The 20,761-nt window shown below is 44.4% G+C and overlaps 2 protein-coding genes across 3 annotated transcripts; both read right to left on the bottom strand.

Moving 5' to 3' along the window:
- Positions 1–975: 975 nt before the first annotated feature.
- Positions 976–4,678, bottom strand: NT5C (5', 3'-nucleotidase, cytosolic). The gene is made up of 5 exons (XM_083430101.1): positions 4,333–4,678; positions 2,682–2,782; positions 2,531–2,591; positions 1,419–1,533; positions 976–1,318 (listed from the first exon to the last, which is right to left on the bottom strand). Exons 1-5 carry the CDS (start codon positions 4,519–4,521, stop codon positions 1,176–1,178), a joined length of 609 nt encoding a protein of 202 aa, XP_083286227.1. The 5' UTR covers positions 4,522–4,678; the 3' UTR covers positions 976–1,175.
- Positions 4,679–5,966: 1,288 nt separating this feature from the next.
- JPT1 (Jupiter microtubule associated homolog 1) lies at positions 5,967–17,578 on the bottom strand. 2 transcript variants are annotated; one of them, XM_083430105.1, is made up of 5 exons: positions 17,379–17,578; positions 12,182–12,327; positions 11,286–11,383; positions 9,753–9,774; positions 5,967–7,016 (listed from the first exon to the last, which is right to left on the bottom strand). In XM_083430105.1, exons 1-5 carry the CDS (start codon positions 17,432–17,434, stop codon positions 6,868–6,870), a joined length of 471 nt encoding a protein of 156 aa, XP_083286231.1. In that variant the 5' UTR covers positions 17,435–17,578; the 3' UTR covers positions 5,967–6,867. The 2 variants fall into 2 exon arrangements, with proteins under 2 accessions (XP_083286231.1, XP_083286232.1); XM_083430106.1 differs by having other exon boundaries at positions 11,286–11,380; positions 17,379–17,557.
- Between the last annotated feature and the right edge of the window lie 3,183 nt (positions 17,579–20,761).

Genomic DNA, 20,761 nt, shown 5'->3' with positions numbered 1-20,761 from the left:
TGAAGCTGAGGCTCCAATACTTTGGCCACCTCATGAGAAGAGAAGACTCCCTGGAAAAGACCCTGATGTTGGGAAAGATGGAGGGCACAAGGAGAAGAGGACGGCAGAGGATGAGATGGTTGGATGGTGTTCTTGAAGCTACCAGCATGAATTTGACTAAACTGCAGGAGGCAGTAGAAGACAGAAATGCCTGGCGTGCTCTGGTCCATGGGGTCACGAAGAGTCGGACATGACTAAACAACAACAACAGGACCCTAATAGCTATTATAGTGGATATACCTTGGAGCAGGAGAGTACAGGTGGGAATCCTGTTGCCCTCCAAATATAGTTGGGACTCCAATTCCCATCCGCCAGTGTGGTCAGAAATGATGGGCGTTGGAACATTTGGAAAGTCATGGGTTGCACATCCTGCTTTAGCTGGGCTTTTTTTTCTTTAAGTAGCAGAATGAACAGAAGACAGGTGAGCAATAGCAAATGGCTCAGTTGGTTACTGTGTGGTGCTCATAATGCCAAGTTTTCAGATTTGATCCCCTTATGGGACAGCTGCATATTTCTTGCATTGCAGGGAGCTGAACTAGATCAGAGCTTTCCAAACTGCACTGTGTAGGTGTTGTTAGGATCGTCCTACTCTCATGTAGGACCCTGGTAGAGACACATGCCCGATTGGCATGTTCTCTCCCTCCTGGTCGGTCGGTCGCTTCAAAAACTTTCTCCAGCCCAAACATCACAGCGACTGATACCAGGAAGCATCAGCACACTTACGGAACCTGCAGAGTATTTGCAGTTTGCGTAACAGACTCAAAAGCTCAACATCTTGGCTAATCTACGTTTATTTACATATAATATACTCGGAGCATTCTGACTTAGCTCCTTCATGACTGCAAACACGGAGCAAGAATCCTAACGGGTGTGTCCTAACAGCTACTGACCGTTTGCACTTTTATTTATCTAGATGTATGACAAAGACTCCACACAGGGATTTAACATCTTTATAACTCACATTGTTGATGTTTAATTAGGACAAAACACTATTCTCTTGCAAATAGGAAATATATTTCCATCTAAGCCGGCTCACTAGGTGGGTGTCTTGCTTCGTTCCAGTGGCGTTTAATGACCAGCTGGTGTTTTGGGTCACTTTCACTGCCTGTTGAAGTACACGCCCCTTTCTTCAGCCATCACTTGGAGCGCTTGCTTTCCAGTATTGTCCTCCAGTCATCAGTCCAAGACTCGAGTCTCCTTCGTGGGGGCTGCAGCTTTAGATGCTTGTTATGACAGCACGAGAACAAGATGTGCTCCCAGCTCGGATTAGGCTCAACCCCTGAGAAGAATGAGAATGGGAAATTGCAAGAGGGACCATTTCATCACTGGAGCAACGGTAAAGTGTTTGGATCTGGAAACTGCACTGCACATTCTCGTACCTTTAATGGCATCCTTGTCATCAAAGAGCAGATCAGCAGACACAACTGTTTTATCTCTGGTCAGAATTATCCGCTCCACAAATTTGGGACCCAAGTGCTTTTGAACCCAGCTGTACTATCAGGTGAAGAAAGATCAGTATCAGAAGAATTTTAATTACAGCCTTTTTACCAAAAAAAACACAAAGAAGCCAAAACACTCGACTATATCCGACCGGTTATTTAGACAGGAGAGTCAGAGGAGACGTGAAATTATAAAGCTGGTATGAAATGTTTTCTACAAACTTTGACAGACATTTTCTCATTTCACAAATTGCTTAGGCTGCAATCCTGAACACACATACTCAGGAATGAATGCAGTGGGGTGTACTTTTGAGTAAACATGCAGAAGATGTCTGCTTTAATCGGGCTTGTAGAGCAGAAGCTGGTGGCTTCCTGAAGCATCTGGAGACCCATAGCTTAGGGGGTAGAAATTCTTGTTAACATAGGTATTCCAATCATTGTACATTTTGGTCATCCAGCAAAATGCAGAGATTCTCATGGGGGTTTTTTCACAGAAAAGGGGGAGATATTTAAATAAATTGGGCCAAAGGGCAAGAAAAATGCAAGATGTTTCCTGTTGCCTACAAGATTCACAACACAATCATGTGCACATTTACTCAGACATAAGCCCCACTGTGTCTTCTTCCTAGAGTTTAAGAACGGGCTTCCAGAACGGATTAAGTTCGTAAACCAAGGTACCACTGTATTATAAAAACTATATGCTTGTGTTTCGTGGGGGTACATATCCTACTTTTATAATACATTTGTTCATTTTCCAGTGCAATGTGCAATAGACTGTTCAACTGACTTGTGCCTGCAAGGTACCATTCAAAAGCCTCTGAAATACTGCCATAGGTGGGGGATCTGCATCAGAGCAGGTAACCCAATGGTGTGGAAGGGACATGAATAGAGCCTCACCTCGACAATGAAGCACATAAGCCACTAGTACTGAAGACGAGGAACATAGAAGGAAAAATAAGGAATCTGATGGGAGGCTCTGCATAACACAAGGTTGGAGTCAGGGTAAGCAAGCAGAACAGAGAGAGTGTAGGGGACAGCAAAGAATTGCCAACCTTCTCTTGAACGCAGTATTCATATTTCCGGATAGGGCTTGTGCAAATAAATACTTCTGTGCTGAAAAGACATGGGCATTTATTCGTCACTATATGAAAATAAACCATGGGGGCTAATTGCAAACCATTCTGTGTTCCGAATGGGCCTTACTTGGGCATTTGAATCATCTCCTGCATTGCTTCCATAGCTCCTGGAATGGGATCCAAACCCAGAAAGAAGCCTGGTGACTCGTACACACTGGCTACCTTCACCTGAAACCAAACGCATGGAATTACACTTCTAGTCTAAACAGAGCTCACCTAGTTACTTAATATTCAATCTACTATGAAGAAAATAGGAGGAGGCTCTCCTTCCCCCCGAGAAGGGCTCAAGAACTGCTTTAATTTTCAAAACTGTATCCCATGTACATGGTCAAGGAGTGCCTTCTGGAGCAAGGCACTGGGGCTGCCGTAGAAACCCTGGCTGAGCAGCAGAGGGGTTGAACTGAGCTGCAGGACCACCACTGCTTCCACAGCCATTGCACGCATGCCAGCTGGGATGGGGTGGGCTGGCAAATCAAGCCACAGCAGCAGGGCTGGCTTAGGATCCAGCAGAGCCTGGGTTAGCTCTATGAGCTGCTGGGGGGGGGGGGGAGTCCTGTCGGCAGTACATGCCTCCCACCTCTTTTAGCAGGTTGAAGGGAGTGCTCTGAGACACCTCTGCCCAATCCAACTCGCCAACCCTGCACAAAGGGGGTTTGGATTGCAGCCTAAGACTGCTTTATTCCTGCAGGCTTTTTATTGGATAACATTTCTGGCATGGTGAAGACTTGTTCCTAGGTATATTTCGCATTTCAATATTTTTTCATGGTTGGGGGAATAATTGTTTATATAAACCGATTATTTGAAATGATATTTCTTGTACTGAGAAACTTGGCTGAAAAGTGACTGGTTTCAGATAACTTTTTTGGGAAAGCCCTCACTTTCCAAGCCTATTTAGCAGTGGAAAGAGAGTGTGCTGATCCTGTAAAGAAAAAGATATAATTGTTAATGCAAGTTGCACTGAGCCCTTTTTTTAAAAGAAACCTACAAACTACAAAACAGCATTTCAAAGTTACTTTGGATGCTACCAAAGGATTGTGTCTCCATTTTCCTTCATCTGTTCTTTTGGGCTATATTTGCTGCTGTAATTGGTAACACCCATGATTCTTCGCCATCCAGACAATCTCCACAATTGGGTTTAAAAGCACGATTGTAGCCTTAATGTTTCAACTTGAAGAAATGAATCATTCCATTGATCTGCATGTATGGTTTTTCCATACATATGCCTACCACAAAACTTTTAAAAGACACATGAGACCTACAGAAGAGAGATGGGGTGTGGTGAAGGAATAGAGGGCAGCTCTGAAACTTTAGCTATCAACTTCTGGCGTTGAAGATAGTTTCATGCTCTGCGTCACTAAATGCCACCGACGGGGCGGGCAGGGGAGCGCGCGTTCTTCTTTGCGGCAAGGCTGCTGACTCGAGCTTTTAAGGGGTAAAAGGCCACTAGATCCAGCTTTTCCTCCTTGCTGCCAGCTGAAATTGGACTTTTTGCCCATGTCGTAACTGTTTTAAAGGCAGAATGGGACCGCAATGCCCCTGCCGGTTTTTCTAAAGTTTCCTGCTGCGTTGGATCTCGGGCAAGCCTTAGCACTCGAGCTCTCCAAAAAGGAGCCGGGCCTCTTCTCCCTCTTCCCCCCGTCATATTCCGGGAGCAGCTCGGGTCATGGGAGCCGTCCAGCGGCGCCCCTGCCCCGCCTGCCCGCTCGCTGGGTGCTCACCCCCAGATCCTCCCGCAGGGAGCGGTATTGCTCCACCGCCAAGAAGCCCCTTCGCTGCTCCAGTTCCACGCGAGGCTCTCCGGGGAAGGCGGCGGAGAAGCCCCGCAGCAGCGCGCCTTCGAAGTCCGCCAGGACCCCGTCCATGTCCACCAGGACGCGCAGCGGGCGGGACGCGGGGCCGCCGTCCATTCTTCCGCAGGGGCGCACGTGGGCCGCTGCAGAGCCCGGCTACGCCAGAGGAGGCGTTGGGGAGTCAGAGAGGCGGAGCCTGGGGGGAACTTCGGCCCCCGGCGACCCACGAGAGAGGAGTAATGGATACTCAAAGGGCGAGATCTAACCCGCTCAGGGGCGCATGAGCAGAGGGCGCACGTGGGAAGCGCGGCGCTTTGTGGGAAGAAGTTCTCCCCATTCTCCGGCTTGGAAGGGCGAGGAGGAGGTGGCTTTTCCCCTTCCGTCCTCATAACAGGAGTCCCCATTTTGCATTAACTTTTTGCTGATATTTGATCAGCGTCTTGTGTTTCTCAATCTGTGGGTCTCCAAATGTTGTTGGACTACAACTCCCATCTTCCCTGACCACTGGTCATGCTGGCTAAGAATGATGGGAGTTGTAGTCCAGCAACATCTGGGGACCCACAGGTCTAAACGAAGAGATCTGCACTTGAAGCAATGTTTTCAGCTATCCAAGGTCGCTCTAAAGTCAGCCTTGAGCATTTCTTACAGCAAGTAGCATCCTGGCCCATTCAAAGTGTATCAGGTTTGAGGTAGTAAGGTTTTGTTTTTGTTTATTTGCACAATATGCATCAACATAGTTTTGCTAAATAAACACTAGGCAGGTTAAAAAAAACACATTCAAATAGAAATGCTTTTTTTAAAAAATAGGTCAAGTATTGGAGCTGAAAACAGGGATATAGACCTGTTTGTTCCAGATCTTAGCTGTTTTAGACTTAGAACCTCTTTTCCATTTAAAAACCAACCAGTAGGAAAAATGGATGCAGCAGATCATGAGTTCTTTATTACAGGATTCCTAGAGTACCCAGGAACAGGCAAGTCAACAATATTGGATCTATGGCATATTATCCAGTTACGGACCAGTTGACAAATTTTCAAAATATTCTCTGTATTCAAGATAGGAAGTGCTGTTCAATGTAAGATGTAAAACTTCTTTGTTATGCCCAACTGCTACTCAACCTCTGAAATGTGTTCCGTTTTCATGTTTTAAATATTATGGTCAAACTGTTCCATCTGTAATTACTAGCCATTTTATGTACAGCAGCCTTTGAATAAGAGATCTTGTTTAGCATCCCTTAACGTGTGTAAAAAGCCAAATGAAAGTGATTTAGTTTCACAACTATCAACGCTGTATTCCCATCTCTTAAAGCAGATATACCTCCGTAGTTACCGCAAAGCATGATGGCTACATGACACTTGATTACACTTCTAGTATAATGGCACTAATTAGCAGCAACCTAGCATGTTAACATTGCTACAGCAATGGCTGTTTGTTTGGGAAGTGTATATGGAAATGTTCTATGAAACCACCCAATTTCTCTTCCACGTTTTTGTGGATTTCAACTTGATATTCAAGTGATCAGTAGGCAGCATAGCAGACCCTGAAAACAAAGCTCTGACACTGCTTCAAAATTTCTATATATTTTATTTAAGCAACAATCCAGCTTTATCAAGATACAACACACATTTAGAAGGATGAAACTCTCACCTCATGGTCAAGCACCAACATGATCATGCATAGCACAGGAATTGTTTGAATTAGAATGCCTCTTAAAAGAGATTGTTCCTGTCTCCAATACTTACTTCTGCAAGATCCACTCCACCTTGACTTCAGGTGGGTCCCGATACTGGGGCAACAGAAGAGCATCTCAAATTACTAGCCCTGTCATTTGGCACTGGTCCCAACTTGATATGCCTGAACCAAGATTCTTCTTGTTTGAAGGCAGCATGGTAATCGCTAGCACCATGACTCTTACTGTTCAGAAATGCACAACAGGGCTTTAGACATTTACCAGCTACTGAATGATACCTTGGATAACCAACTAGTATGTGTTGCAGGGATGGGTAGGAAAGAGAGTACATTTGTCAACCGTCTTCTGATCTGTGCAACCCTGGACTTTCAACCCTTCTTCTAAGCTAACTAAGGGGTTTCTACAAATTTCAGGACAAAATGCCATCTAACACACTCAGAACCAACCAGCCTAGGTTATGATACACTACTATATATATATATACCTTAGAAATTTTTCCATCAGCCATGGGCTGCATAGGAATGCCACTGCTCTACGTCTACCACTAGGAAAAGAAATCACACATTCCACTTCCAGTAGACCCAAGGGAGACAAGACAGAAGTTGAAAAAAACCTTCCGTTAAAAAAGATGAAGTACATAAAGTGCTTCTTTAATGACAGTTTGAGAAGAAGTACAGTCAGGCTCAAGTTGTGCAGCTCACAAGCATGGAAGGAAAACAAAGATGACAGACATGAGTTCCAAGTAGTTAGGAGGAGGAGCAAAGGAGGAATAAGTTTAACCAAGGACTAGGCTGGACTTTCCGCCAGGTGGATTTCTCCTAGATGGTGCAGGTGCTGCAGCTACAGGGCTAGGAACTGGTGCAGCCGGAACAGGCTTCTCTTCACTCAGGCCAGAGGCAGCTTCTATTTCAACCTCTGTGTTTTCTAGAAGAGTAGGAATAGGAAAAAAAGAGGAATGCTTCAATCTCCAATGTATCAAAGTTATTGCTGGACAAACACTGGCTTTGTGGCAAGTCTTAAACAACGGAAGTAGAAAAGACTGCTGCCCAACAGCTCTATCTAGCAGATACACTGCTCTGGGCTTGCATCTTTTGTGGGCTTCACTTGCACAGGACTGTCTCTGGGAAAGGTCCAGGGTTGCCTCTGGATGCTGCTGAACTACAACTCCCATCATCCCTGATCACTGACCATGCTGGCTGGGGCTGATGGGAGTAAGCAGAATTCTAGCAACATCTGGAGGGCCACAGGATCCCCATTCCTCAGCTGCATGTATAGCAAAGCACAAATTCCTTTTCTGTTTAAGTATTTCCAAGTATCGAGAGTAAATTAGATTTATTGAGGGGTCAACACCAGTCAGCCCCTATGTCCTATAGTAGCATTATGAATTTGTATTATTGTCCCCATTGTTATATTTTGGCATTATCGTTTTTCTTGCGTTTTCTTTTCGTCTCCAACAATATAAAAACCCAATTTTTAAAAGTAGGAAAAACAGATGTTAACGCCAGCGAATTTAGCAAGGAAAGAGCATCAGTCAATCCATGTTATGCATATGCACTTTAGGGGAATATTCATTGTACAAGGAGCCTTATTATCACATCTAACCATTTGCTTAATTGAAGCACCTGCTTATGGTAAGCAGATCCAACAAAAGCAGAACACACTATATGCAGAAGAGTAAGGATTAATGTTGTGTTGTGAAATTGAATGCAGGCAGCATGTCGAACAGGATTTAATGTGCCATTTGGCCACAGAACTAAGTACATCATACATCCTAGCCAGATAGTTTAGAAACTCCCTGGTATGCAGCTTTTCCAAAGATGTTTCAACCAAAGCTTTCAAACAATCTGCCAAGCCTGGTTATTACAATCTAGACACCACACTAATGACTGGATGCATGGGTAGAATTCCTGCATATGCATGTAATTAAAACCATTATTGTTTAAGTCTTTACTCAGGAACTCCTAGCTGCCAACATACAAATAATTCACTGTCCTAATACCATCACATTTCCAGGAAGAAAAATCAGATAAATTAGATTTTTCAAAATTAATGTAGAATAGGTTTCCGAACTATAGCTGCTTGCTATCTTCAAGCTCTTTCTATAATCTTTCTGCTGTAAATTCATCCAGCTACCTTTGCTGTTCATTTCCACAATGGCTATTAGTCTCAGACATTAAGCTACCCAAGGCTCAGATCTGCTAGTTATCAGTGGCCTTACACCTGCCCTTCCTGTGGCATGTTACAATCCCATTCTTGGACTATAAGGTGTAGGTTTTAAATGGGAGTGCCAAATTGGGGTTTATTTCTCTTTCAGGTTGCCAGGTTGTCTCTCTGACCTTGATTCTGAAATCTACTTCAACTGGCAGATTTCTGGATGATTAACCACAGGTTGAAAACCCCCCTCTATCCAGCTCTTATAAGAAACATTTTCACTGAACACTGATTGAGGCTAACTATGTTTGGAGTGCACTAGACAGCTAAGGCTATCTGCTGAAATTCTGAAGATCAGTCACCTTAGAAAGCTGTCCCATGCATATAAAAAGTCAGCTAGGAGAAGGCAAAGGTCTACAAGAATCCTGCAGAGAGATCAAGTGAGTAATGATAACTGGCTACCAGACAAAGAGACGTGCTATTTCACAGCTGATAGAAGCTACTCATGTGCACAATACATTAAGCATCATGAGTACCTGTTCTGCTTGACAGAAAACTGGACTAATTCCATTCTATTCACTCCATTTCCCCAACAAAATGAGTGTGGTAATTCTGGATTGCTTTAGTATAGCTAGGAGCCTTCACATGGTAGCTGGGGCATTTTTTGTGCCATTAGCAGACAGACCACCACCAACAGGAACTCTACAGAATTAGGGGGAGGACCCGAATTCGTTAAGGCAGGTTTTCAAGTCGGAAGCCTCTTGCCTAAGTTGTTGGACAACTTGTAAGTTACCCAAACCCACTAGTCACGTCACACACTCATATGCAGCCTTCTCAAAGTACAGTTTATGTTGTAGGTCTCATAGAGTTATGGATCTACAAATGACAGCTCTGGAAGCTTAGCTCAGAAAACACACACTTTATTCACCACACAACGTTGGGAGTAAAAGGAACACTCAACCTTATAAAGGTGCTATGGAAGTCTCTCTCTAGCTTCACTCTTAATAGTTCCTCATGTTTGAAAACAAAAAAACCCACCCCTCCCATTTCCAGTCTGCTCCTTTCTGTGTAATTTGGCAGCAATTTCCTCTTAAACTTAGTTTCAGCATGTCTGCCACCATAAACAACACATACACGAATTGGACATATTTACGCCATTCTATATTCACAAATCCCTACAGAACTCCAATGAATCATGCCTGCTGAGATATACATGCACATTCTATTCACTTATTGTATGTGGTGGCAGGTGCACCCCACCTACACCTAAGAATTAAAATGTTTTGCATTTATTCATGTGTGAACTGCAACCAGGTAAAATCTTATGCAACACCAAGAGGCCACAGAGCTGACAGATAGGTCATCATTATGAAGACATCTCTCCTCAAAAGTCATCCTGATCCACATTTATCCTTTCAGACTCCAACACACATCAGTGTACACATCCACCCAAGCCGGAAATGAATTTTCTTTTCGCTTATTTATAGGCAAGGAGGAGAAAGTACTTACCAGGAGCCTCACCTTCCCCGCCCTGCAATAATAATAAAAAAGGCCAATGTTAATTCTACCTTTGCTGACATCAACCAACAAAGATCACTTCTTTAGCTGAGCCAATATAAAGTAAGCATATTTGTCAATAGCAGAAACCTGATTTCTGAAACAATGACTGTAGTTTGAGTTTTATGGGGAAAAACTCAATCCTGGTGGGGATACATTTTCCAATTTGTAAGACAGGTACCATATATACTCAAGTATAAGCCAACCTGAATATAAGCCGAGGCACCTAATTTTACCACAAAAAACTGGGAAAACCTACTGACTCGCATATAAGCCGGTTCACCACACCACAAACCTGGTGGTGGCAGCAGTGGCGGAGGAAGAACAAGCAGCCCAAAAGGGCTGCTTTCGGGCTGCTCCTTCCTCCGCTGCCGCCGCCAACAGCGGCAAAGGCAAAGGAGGAGGAAGGAGCAGCCCAAAAGGACCCTCACTTGAGTATAAGCCAAGGGGGGCTTTTTCAGCATAAAAAATGTGCTGAAAAAGTCGGCTTATACTTGAGTACATACAGTAATTTCCAACCTGTGAGTTGAGGCATACTAACATACCTGGAGGAAACTGCTGATGTCCAGAAGAAACCAAGTGTCTGTGAGACTTGAATACCCATTTAAGAGAAGAAACTGACCATTGCATGGCTATGTTTTACTGATTTTCCCTGTTGCCTACTTCCAGTCAGGAAGGGCTGGTAATTCTGCAGCATCAAGAATGACTGGCTCATTCATCCAGTCATTTCCCATGTAGAATAACCTACCAGTGAAGGTACTCCCATAACAGGCCACCAAACATACCCAAGGGGGTGGTTTCCTGAAGGTCACTTCCTGACTTCAGCAACATGTGCCATAAAGGAAACTTACAGGCCCATAACAAAACATACCAGCCTACCACTAGTTGAGAATCAGGATGAAAATATGCTAGGAGCAGTACATCCCTAGTATAGGCTAACCTATGATTACTAATTACCTAGCAATCTGATCAATAAACCCAAATTTGGGGGTAGTTAACTTATCTTCAAAAAAGCACTAGCATACATAGGAGCCACCTTGTCCAAAATTAGAGGAAACTCTAGACTCATACATGTTGACTGAAGTCACAACTATCAGTTCACATGTACAAGGTACCATCAACAGGAAGCAAACACTCCTAATACTCAAAGCAGGTATTTTATGCTTGTGGCTGATCCCTATGAGAACAGGATGCTGCTGGTGTATATGGGCCACTGGCCTGATCCAAAGTGCTATGAGTTTTAGTTTTATGTTAATCTGCTATACTATTAATGTCTTTGGAGTTTTGCTTCAAATGGCAAGCAGAGGCAGTGTTTTCAGAGCAGCACTGTGCTTGAAATCTAATTATCAAGAACTAGGGATATCTTCATGTATACCTTCCTTTGAGGAGGAAGGTAACAAAATAAGAGCAAAGCCAGCCCTCTGAAGGTTGAGCAGCTCTGCCACCATTTTAATATTCTCAATTTACAGAAAGAGCAGCTCTTACCTTTGGATCCACGAAGTCACCAGAGATTGCATCAGAAGAATTTCTTCTTTCTGACCCAGGAGCTTCGGAATTTTCACTGACATCACTGGGCTTGGCTGCTGTGAATAAATTGTCACTGTAACATGTACTTAAAGCAGATACCCCAAATAATAAAATCATGTACAATATTTCTAAGCAACAACCAGAGACAATGAAGTGGCCCAAAAATTCTTTGTTACCTGCTTAACACATACCTCATCTAGCACAGTCCCAACACCTCCCTATTCAAAATGTTTCTGAATCTTGAACATCTGCTATGAGTTTAAGCTTGGTACAAGTACTTTTGCACATTCAACCAGTTGACCTAACAATGACCCTCTTGACCTGTTCTGCATCGAAATTTCATGCAGTTTTCTTCATTTATAGAGACACCCACATAGGCACATTAGAAACAGATTGAATGCTAGTATTTACTCTGCCACTACAGCACCATTAATGTTTTCCCAATGCCTGCCAAGTACATGCAGCTAGTTCTGTAAGTGAAATAGCCACTGGTGTGCTAGTACACCACGGCTTAGAACTGGGTCACAGGAGTTAGCATGTAAACAGGCTAGGACTTGCCCCAGTGCCAAGAGTTTGTGAACAGGATAAACTGAAGCCAAAAATTGCTCAACGCTACTTCCACATGCTGCAGCTCCTCCTAACCGAGGAAGTAGTTCATGCTTCCACCCATCAGCGACTATTCAAGTACAGACAAGCCTACACTGCAAGTTATCCTCTCTCCAGTTATTTTTTAAATTGTTTTACAAAGACTATTTTACAGCTCCAAAACAAGGCCAGGAAGCACAGTCAGAAAACCCGAATCCAGATATTCAACCATGGGCACCCCTTTAAAGAATGAGAAGTAGTTGTTTCACCTGTTGAGCTAGCCCAGGGGGATGAATTATCTTCTGGAGTCCCAAAGATATTGGATGCCATCTTGTGTCTTCTTGTGTTTTGGTGTTCTTTTGGCAGATCAAATCCCATGTTGAACGTGGAACCACCACCTGGTGGACGAAGAACTCTAGAAATAGAGACCCGAGAGTTATGTTTACAGCATTGTCATCTACAGTGTAGCCTACCAGTGCAAAAAGAGGGCATTAAAGTAGCAGGTTAGCCCAACTATTTTCAGAGTAAACTGAAAGCTGTTGCTGAAACTTTCCAAAAGCGGGGCACTTAGTATCTATGAGAAAGAAGCAAAGAAGGACAAGGTCAGACTGGAGGATAGTTCAGGAATCTGAAATTTAAGATCAGTAATTTCTAATCCCCATGCTGTCCTGATAACATGCCTTAGCTATAGTCTGGATCAACAAGCAACTCACTGTGCCATACTTCATACCTGACTTCAGCAGCATTAAACACTGCTAGCCTTGCAGTGTGCATTAGAGGGTGGAGTGTGCATTAGAGAGCATATCACTGTAGGTCCTTTGAACTAGATGTTAGATATAATATAGTGTACTTCAGGTGTTAAGGTTTGCACATCTTGTCACTGAATACTCTTATGGCACAGCTAATATCTCTAGGTCATGCTGCAAACAATTCACATGCCTGCCTATTAACCCGCAGAATAGGAATTCTACTAGGGTATCTTTTTTGGCTGTGTCATCCACCTGGATGTTGGAAAGCCAACACACCACCTGGCAAAGCATCATCAACACTGCCAGGGTCTGTGTCCCTTGTATGTTGGAGTTACCTAGTACACACCAATCACACACCCTTGACTAGTTACATCAGGAAAACGAAACCATACGACCTGTAAGTTGGAAGGGACTCTAGGGTCATCCAACCCCCTGCAATGCAGGAATCTCAATGACAGATGGCCATCCAACCTCTGTTCAAAAGTCTCCAAGGAAGGAGAGTCCACAACCTCCCATGGGAGTCTGTTCCGCTCTCAAACAGCTCTTACTGTCAGAAAGTTCTTCCTGATGTTTAGTCGGAATCTCTTTTCTTGTAACTTGAATCCACTGTTTTGGGTCTAGACTCCAGAGCAGGAGTAAACAAGCTTGCTCCATCCTCCATATGACTGCGCAATTTCGTGGGAGTTTAGCATACAAACCTTCTATAGAAGCCTATTTTAGATGCTTCTATAGACTAGAACAAGAAAGTTGTACCTCCCAACAATTACCAGTCAATTTCATTAAGACAACTTTTTGAATTAAATAACAAGTGACTGTGACAAAGTAAGGTTTTTTGACCCATACATGAGCTGTGCTATTATAAATCCAATCCAAGGCAATTTGGAAGTCGTCCACACATTATATCATATGAGTTGTTCCTAAATGAAATGAGCGATAAACCAAACTTTAAAAGTAAGACTTATCTTCCTTAACAACCGACAGGTGGGTGGAACCTGACTCTGAGTGCAAAAAGAGCACTCAACGCAAGCACTGGAAGGAATCCTACATATATTATTCTTTAAAAAAGTACGGTAGTTTCTGCAAGGGAATCCATGTATCATCACCATTTTTCTTGCAATATGTATTTCATATCTTCACACACAGGAAGCTGTCATAAGCTTAGCTCAAGCTCTTATGTTCCCCAATGGGAGATACTCCACAAAGGGAGAGTACATATGGAACTCATTTTTATGTAGGAATGTTTCATGCTAAAGTGGAAAGGGCTCAGCAGTCAAACAGACAAAGCTAAAGAAGGAATGGAAGGGCTGCTTCGGTGGACTGATGCCTTTACCATCAGCTAGCTTCAGAGTGCACCTACAGATCCTTTATGCCACCCTTCCCTTAGAGGCAAGAGCCTGGAACTTGGAATAGAGCCAGTGTGGTGTAGTGGTTAGTGTTGAACTCTTAATGCCTGAGTTCATGCTTACCTCCAGCATGGCATAGTGGTTAGGGTGCTGGACGAGGACATGGGAGACCTGGGTTCAAATCCCCACTCAGCCTGAAGCTCACTGAGTGACCTTGGGCCAGTCTTTGCCTTTCAGGCTAACCTACCTCACAGGGTTGTTGAGGGGATTAAATGAGGAGGGGAGTAATATACACCACCAAATAATAATAAAAAAATAAAATACAATTTTATTATTTATACCCTGCCCATCTGGCTGGGTTTCCCAGCTCCTTGGAGAAAAGGTGAGATAGAAATGAAACAAACAAACTGCTGGTAACTAGAAAAAACTACCACAAACACCTCCCCTATTCCAAATTACATCATTCAGTAGATTTAATTGTAGGCCATTTTGATAGTACTAACAACCACCAACCAGACACAGGGGAGGAAAAAACTTTCAGGCATTTATCAAATGTGACTTCTGCCTTTTACAATAGTTACTGTCTTACAAAGAAACCAGTGTGTTTGTGAATATGTGCTCAGTCATTTATGGCACAAAAGAAGGGTGTGTGCAGAGAAACAAGTGTAATAAACCTTTCCAGTCTTGTTGCCTGGAAGCTATTCTTATTCACCAGAGGTGTCTGTACAAGTGCTTTTTTTACAAAATAAAATACTGCTTCAGTTGGTTTCTACTGCAGATGTGTGCAATCTGTTCCGCTAGAGCTGCACTTGGACTCCAAAACCATCATCCCCAGCCAGGAAGGTAAATAATGGCAGCTGTAGTTTGCAACATCTGGAGGACACAAGTTCTCCACTCCTGGTGTGGAGTGTGTGTGCAATGAAATTAATAAGCTGGAAATAAATGATATACAAATATGGCGCACTACAGCTAATGGGGCCTCCCGCTGCCACCCAATTTCTGTTCTCATCCTGAAGCAAAGTTCTTAACCAAAGGTATTATTTCTGGGTTAGCTGAGTCTGTAACCTGAAGCGTCTGTAACCCGAGGTACTACTGTACTGCAGAAAGGTGCCACTGGCTAAATTGCTCTACTACCAGAGTTCAAGTGCAATTTGTGCAAATCCCCAAAATGGGGTGTAGTCATGGGCAAGGTATGGACTCAACACACACCAGATCCAACACCCCACTCCAAGGACATGCCAAAAGCCTACTCTGGGGATGAGGATCCTCAAATCTGGAGCCTACAGTGGCCCTCCAAGCCCTTTTATCTGGCCCTTGGACATCTTCCAAAAGTACAAGGCCTTGTACTGTGATAATGCCTCTTGCCTGCCACATCTGTTGCTGGCTCCATCTGCCAATGGCATAAGGTCCTGGGAGGTAGCCTAGATGGAAATGCAACCTTTGGAATGAAAAAGATCCCCCACCCATGATCTATGCCATGACAGAACCTGGTGCAGTTAATTCTTCTCCCACTGACTCCCATGAGAGCTAACAAGGCAGAAAACAATTACTTCTCCTGCCAAGCTTTTTATACTACCTCTCTACACCTAAACTAGGAGCACTCTGAGTGCCACATTAGAGTTTGGGGCCTTTGGATTCCCAACCACATGACTACTTGGCCTCTCTCTCAATTTTGCAATGCAACTGATAATAATTCACCCCCCAACTTAGTTCCTTTGTTCACCAAAAAGGCATTTTTTTCAAAAATCAGTTCTGAAGAACCAGAGTTATTCCTCCACTTCCAATGCCCCCACTTTGTAATCCCAAAAGCAAGCCATGCAGCACTGCAGAGTACTGACCAATACAAAAGATATTCAAAGTTGCAGCACCAGAACATGCTTAAGATCTAATCCATTTAAAGCAACAGTGTGCAATAAGCTCCATACACCTTCATGCCTTTCAAGATCAAGTCTTCCTCTACAGGCAGAAGTTGGACCAAAGATAGAGACAGCCTTTCAGAGGATTACAGAAGTTGCTGACTTGCTCCCGGCTTCTAAGCCTCGAGTTAACAGGTAGAGATGGTCATAGATGCTAGACAATAGAAGTGTGCTCAAGCCCCACCCAGCGCGAGGAATCACTTACAGAAACCACGCCAGATTAAGATATTCGCTGCCGAGATCTACAAGCCAGACAAAAAGGAAGCCAAGAAACGGTGCCAGGGGTGACGCCAAAGGGTTTTGGGAGCACCTAATCCTGTTGGTCGGGGAGGGGTAGCAGCCTCCTTTGTTAGGCTGGGAAGCAGAAGCACACGGATCAATCTGCTGAGCGAGTCTGACACAGCCAAGCCTCCAGAGCGCGCCCCCGCCCCGCAGCTGTTTCTTTGGGGAGAAGAGGGGAAAGAGCTGTGGCAAGCGAAAGGCTCCGCGGCCCCCGAGCAGATTCCGGGCTGGGTGCGGCTCCCACCCTCGCAAGCCAAAGAATCTTATCCGTCGTGGCGGAAAGCAGACAGTACTGTACTGTACTAAACTAAAGCCTCGTGGCTAATCCTCTTTTTTTTGGGGGGGGGGGTGTAAGAGGCCTATTCTCAACATGCACAAAAACACCCCCCCCCAAAAAAAACTATCCTCTTATAAGAGCTCCAGCCCCCCCGCAAGCAATATGGTGCGTCATTTCTCCGTTTCCCAACAATCTGCAGTTCCGAAGCCGAGAAGCAGGGGCTTCTTCCCGACGATCGCAGCATACAAAGGGGAAGGCAAGTACGACACAGGTCCGGAAAAGCGAGCGAGGCCTCGAAGGAGAGAAAAGGCGGGCGGCCGGCTCCCCACTTCCAGAGGCGGAGAGCTGGACGGCACCACGCCTGTCTTCTGGGCATCCTGGCAGACATAAAAGGGAAGGCGGCTCCTGCCTGCCCACCCGCCCCAGAGACGCATCCAGGCGGTGTGTGGGTGTGGACCGCCGGGAGGAAAGTCCCGGAGCCGCGGCATGACAATAGGCCACCCGCGGTCTCTGTGCGCCTGAAGGAAAGCGCCCACACCCGTGTAGTGGCCTCGTGCGGACGACCCTTTCGCCACCCAGGAAAAGCCTCGGGCGGCCTTGAACCGGGATCCCCATTTGCCAAGCGGAACTGGCTCCCAGGACCCTCCCAGGCCCACCGGAGGAGCCCCCTCCCCAACACCCTGTTCTCTAACCCGCGTTGGTGGGGGGCTTCACGTGTCCGGCAGCAACCACGTGTGAACGGAAGAATCGCCACCGCGGCCAACCCAAGAGACATGGGCTCTGGCCCGCTCCCCACACGGTCCAGGGAAAGGAAGGGGGGAAGCGAAGGATAGGAAGCGGCGACGTATATATAGATATGAAACCAAGGAAACGGTCCCCGGGAAACGGTCTAAACCGACCTGGAACTGCTTCGCCCGCTGGGGTCCATCCCCTTGTAGGTGGTCGTGGTGGTCATGGCGGGGAAGAAGCCGGGTGAGGAGCCGCCCGAGGAAGAGGTAAGCGGAAGGTGGTATTCCCGCAACCCGACACCGTACTACTGCCGGCGTCAACTGCAGTAGCCGCTTGGCGCTGGCAGCTCCTTTTATACCCGTCATGGCTCGTGCCGTCCTATTGGACAGTTCAAAACCGTTCTCCCGGTCTCACTTGCCGGCCTCGTGCCACTCCAGGGATCGTCCCGCCTCCGGCTGCCGGCGACTGGTCCAGCCACAAGCACGCCCCGCTGGACTGGACGAGAGGTACTTTTGCTCAGCGCTTATTGGTTGTTCCAGAGCGCTCTCCCCCTTTGTTTCCGATTTAACGGTGTGGCTGCCACTCAAATCAATTGGGTGCTGATTGGCTGGGCTACACATGAGGCAATAACAACTTCCTTAGCCTTTCTTTACGAGATAGCAGTTTAAGGGGATCCCTTCATAGGGAGTGGCATAGCAGAGATGCGTGAAGAGGTGTTTGGTCGCGCCCCGGAACCTGAAATAAACCCGGCACGTCCAGGGTTTGGCCCCCATAATGTATGAAAAGAAAGTGCCGCTCTTCCCTTTCAAACTACTGCACACAAAACCGCGCAACACAACAAATCACTGGCAACTCACTACTTCAGTACAATGCCCCGTAGTTTTGCTGCTTCCAGGATATGATTGAACTGGGTGATGCTAACATTCCTACCGCATGAGCGGGCAAAAAATAAAAATACTTGAATATAGAAGTATGCAGTACAATGGTATCACATTATTGCTTTGCGATGTAAAACCACGATGTGTAAGAAGGTAGAAAGGAAAAAGCTGACATTTCTCTTGATGCAGGCAGCATGACTGGGCATGAAATAGGCAGGTTTCCGCATGAAGAAAAATTGGCTTTTTTTCGGGGCGGGGGGAGATAAAACAGTGTGTTTGACTTTTCACTAAAATGTAGGTTCCGGCAGCTGCTTTGCAAAGCACTTGGTATTTAAACAGGCCAGTATTTTTTTAATACTTTGATGTTTTAGATGAGGACTCCTCTCCAAACGCACCTTCAGTTTTGCTCTAGGAAAAATAGGGTGGCAATTTACCATGCGATCAGTGGCCAGCAGACTTTTTATTCTACAAAGCTATGAAAGTATGCATGTACATGCATGTTTGAGAACATGAAGCAACAGTCAAGTAAAAAAAAAAAAAAAGCCAAAAGGGCACTATAGTTCTATCTCAAGGTTTTGTTATTCTATGATATGACATAATCCTACTCAGTACAAAGGAAGTGCATCATTTACTTTTCTGGGAATGGGAACACTTAAAAGGTGCTGGTCTCAAGTGTAGTACTGGCACAATGACAGCAAAAGGTAATCAGTGTGAAATCACTTTAAGCAGGGTTATCAAGTAATACTAGCTTCTCACATTTATAGAGTACTGTCTCCTCAGTCCCGCTGTTGAAACAAGCATTTCTAATCACTTCTCCATATTGAGACATAGATGGGGGGGGGGGGAGGGAACCTATTTCCCTATTTAAAGTCATTCAGTTAAGGGGGGGGGAGAGAAACACTGTAACGAGATGAGATAATGGCTGTCTCAGTAAAGGTAAATTAAGGGGGATGGAACTGAAACCACCCAGTCAAAACACTTAACTCTCCACACTCCCTGAAAGCTTGTTATTTCATGGAAGTTGTCTTCAGATAATTACCCTCTTTGGCATCCTTTACTCCTGTCTCTTCTCCTGTGAATGACTGCAGTCTCTTACTCTTGGGAGGGTGAAAAGAGCAACACATAAAGTATCTGCACTATCCCATCCTTTCATACCAGAATTTGCCGTTGGTCCTACTTGGCACCAGGCACCCATTTTGTATAGAGGCCACCCCGTAACACACCAATTAAGTAGGTAGCTGCCTTCATAAATTACTGAATTTCTGGGGGCTCTCAGAAGTTTTTTTATCTGTTCTACACACTAAGACAAGTTACTTCCCCTAATTATCTGTATAAACCATGATAGTATTTTTGTTAACTGGGCGATGTAAACAGGCATGAAGAAGCACTGGAATACCACATCCCTTTGAAAGCAACTCCATTTGGCTGAGAGGAAGCTATACCCATGGGAATCAATCTAGAAAATGATAATTGTAGGTATTCGATTCCAGATGATCAAGTAGGAAAAATAGGTCAACATTAATCCAACACTTTCCTCAAGTACGGTATATGTCCCATTGCTGCTGACACAAATATATTTCTGTCTTTCTTAAACTCATCAGACCATGTATTTAAATCTTTGAAACAGATGGGTTATTTTTTGAACATACCCCTCTTCACGTTTGCAGAATGGTAGATATGCAATTTATCAAATATTTATTAGCTAGCCCTATAAATACAGTGCATATGCAGAAGCACTGGGCAGTGTATATGCCATTTCAGAGCTAATATTGCCCCTTACCACCCTGTTTTTAGAAAATATGTCAAGGCACATCTTCCTAATTTGAACTTCTGTATCTTTTAGTAGTACTTGCAATGTTTTTATCACATTTTTATTTTTAATACACTGCCTTGGTAGTTTTCAGAAAGGCAGTACAAAAGTAAACAAGCATAACATTTCTGGAATACAGATGCTCTTGCTTAACTCCATTCCAACAAGACAGTAACAATTTCATTTTAGTAATAAATTTCTTGAGATTGTCTTGTTTTAAAATACTTATAAGTACATACTATCAGGTGAATCTATACAATTTCGGATGGAGACAAAATCTTAAATTTAAAAATACGTTAAAAAATATACCCCAGTATTCTTAGGACATTCTTAAAATTTGGATTTCATCAGCATGCGTAGAACTCAAAATTATGACAATGGATGCTGAAGCCTCTCTCCTGCCTCTCCTTCCATCTCGTCTCAAGAAGCCCCATACCATGGATTTTTAACAGCAGAAGCAGAACCAGTAATATTTACAGTAAAATTACAATCTTAAACCTGGCTGCTCTGAACTAGATACCTCAACTTTATCACAACTTATGACCGTGGGCTGACAGTTTTGCACCAGCTCCTATGGCTCCTATGAAGGCTTACCTGAATCTCCACAAGGCAACAAGAGTAACTTAACTGCCCAGCTGCAGCAGGGTTCTGGAAAAAGTAGGAAGGCAACTGCATATATGGCAATTTCTGCACTAACAACTTCTCAGCACTAATTAGGCCTTCACACTAATGCTAGAACCCCAATGTTGTATTCACATAAAAGATTACAAGACTGGAACAAACTACAATGTCTGTTTTCCCATTCCACAAGGTATACTGTTGTTTTTGATGAGAGCACTGTTTTAATTACTAAATGTGTAAAATA

This window comes from Podarcis tiliguerta (genome assembly GCF_965153285.1).
Source record: "Podarcis tiliguerta genome assembly, chromosome: 2".
Lineage (NCBI taxonomy): Eukaryota > Metazoa > Chordata > Lepidosauria > Squamata > Lacertidae > Podarcis > Podarcis tiliguerta.
The sequence above is the reverse complement of the archived record's forward strand: the minus strand, read 5'-3'. Positions and strand labels throughout refer to the sequence as shown.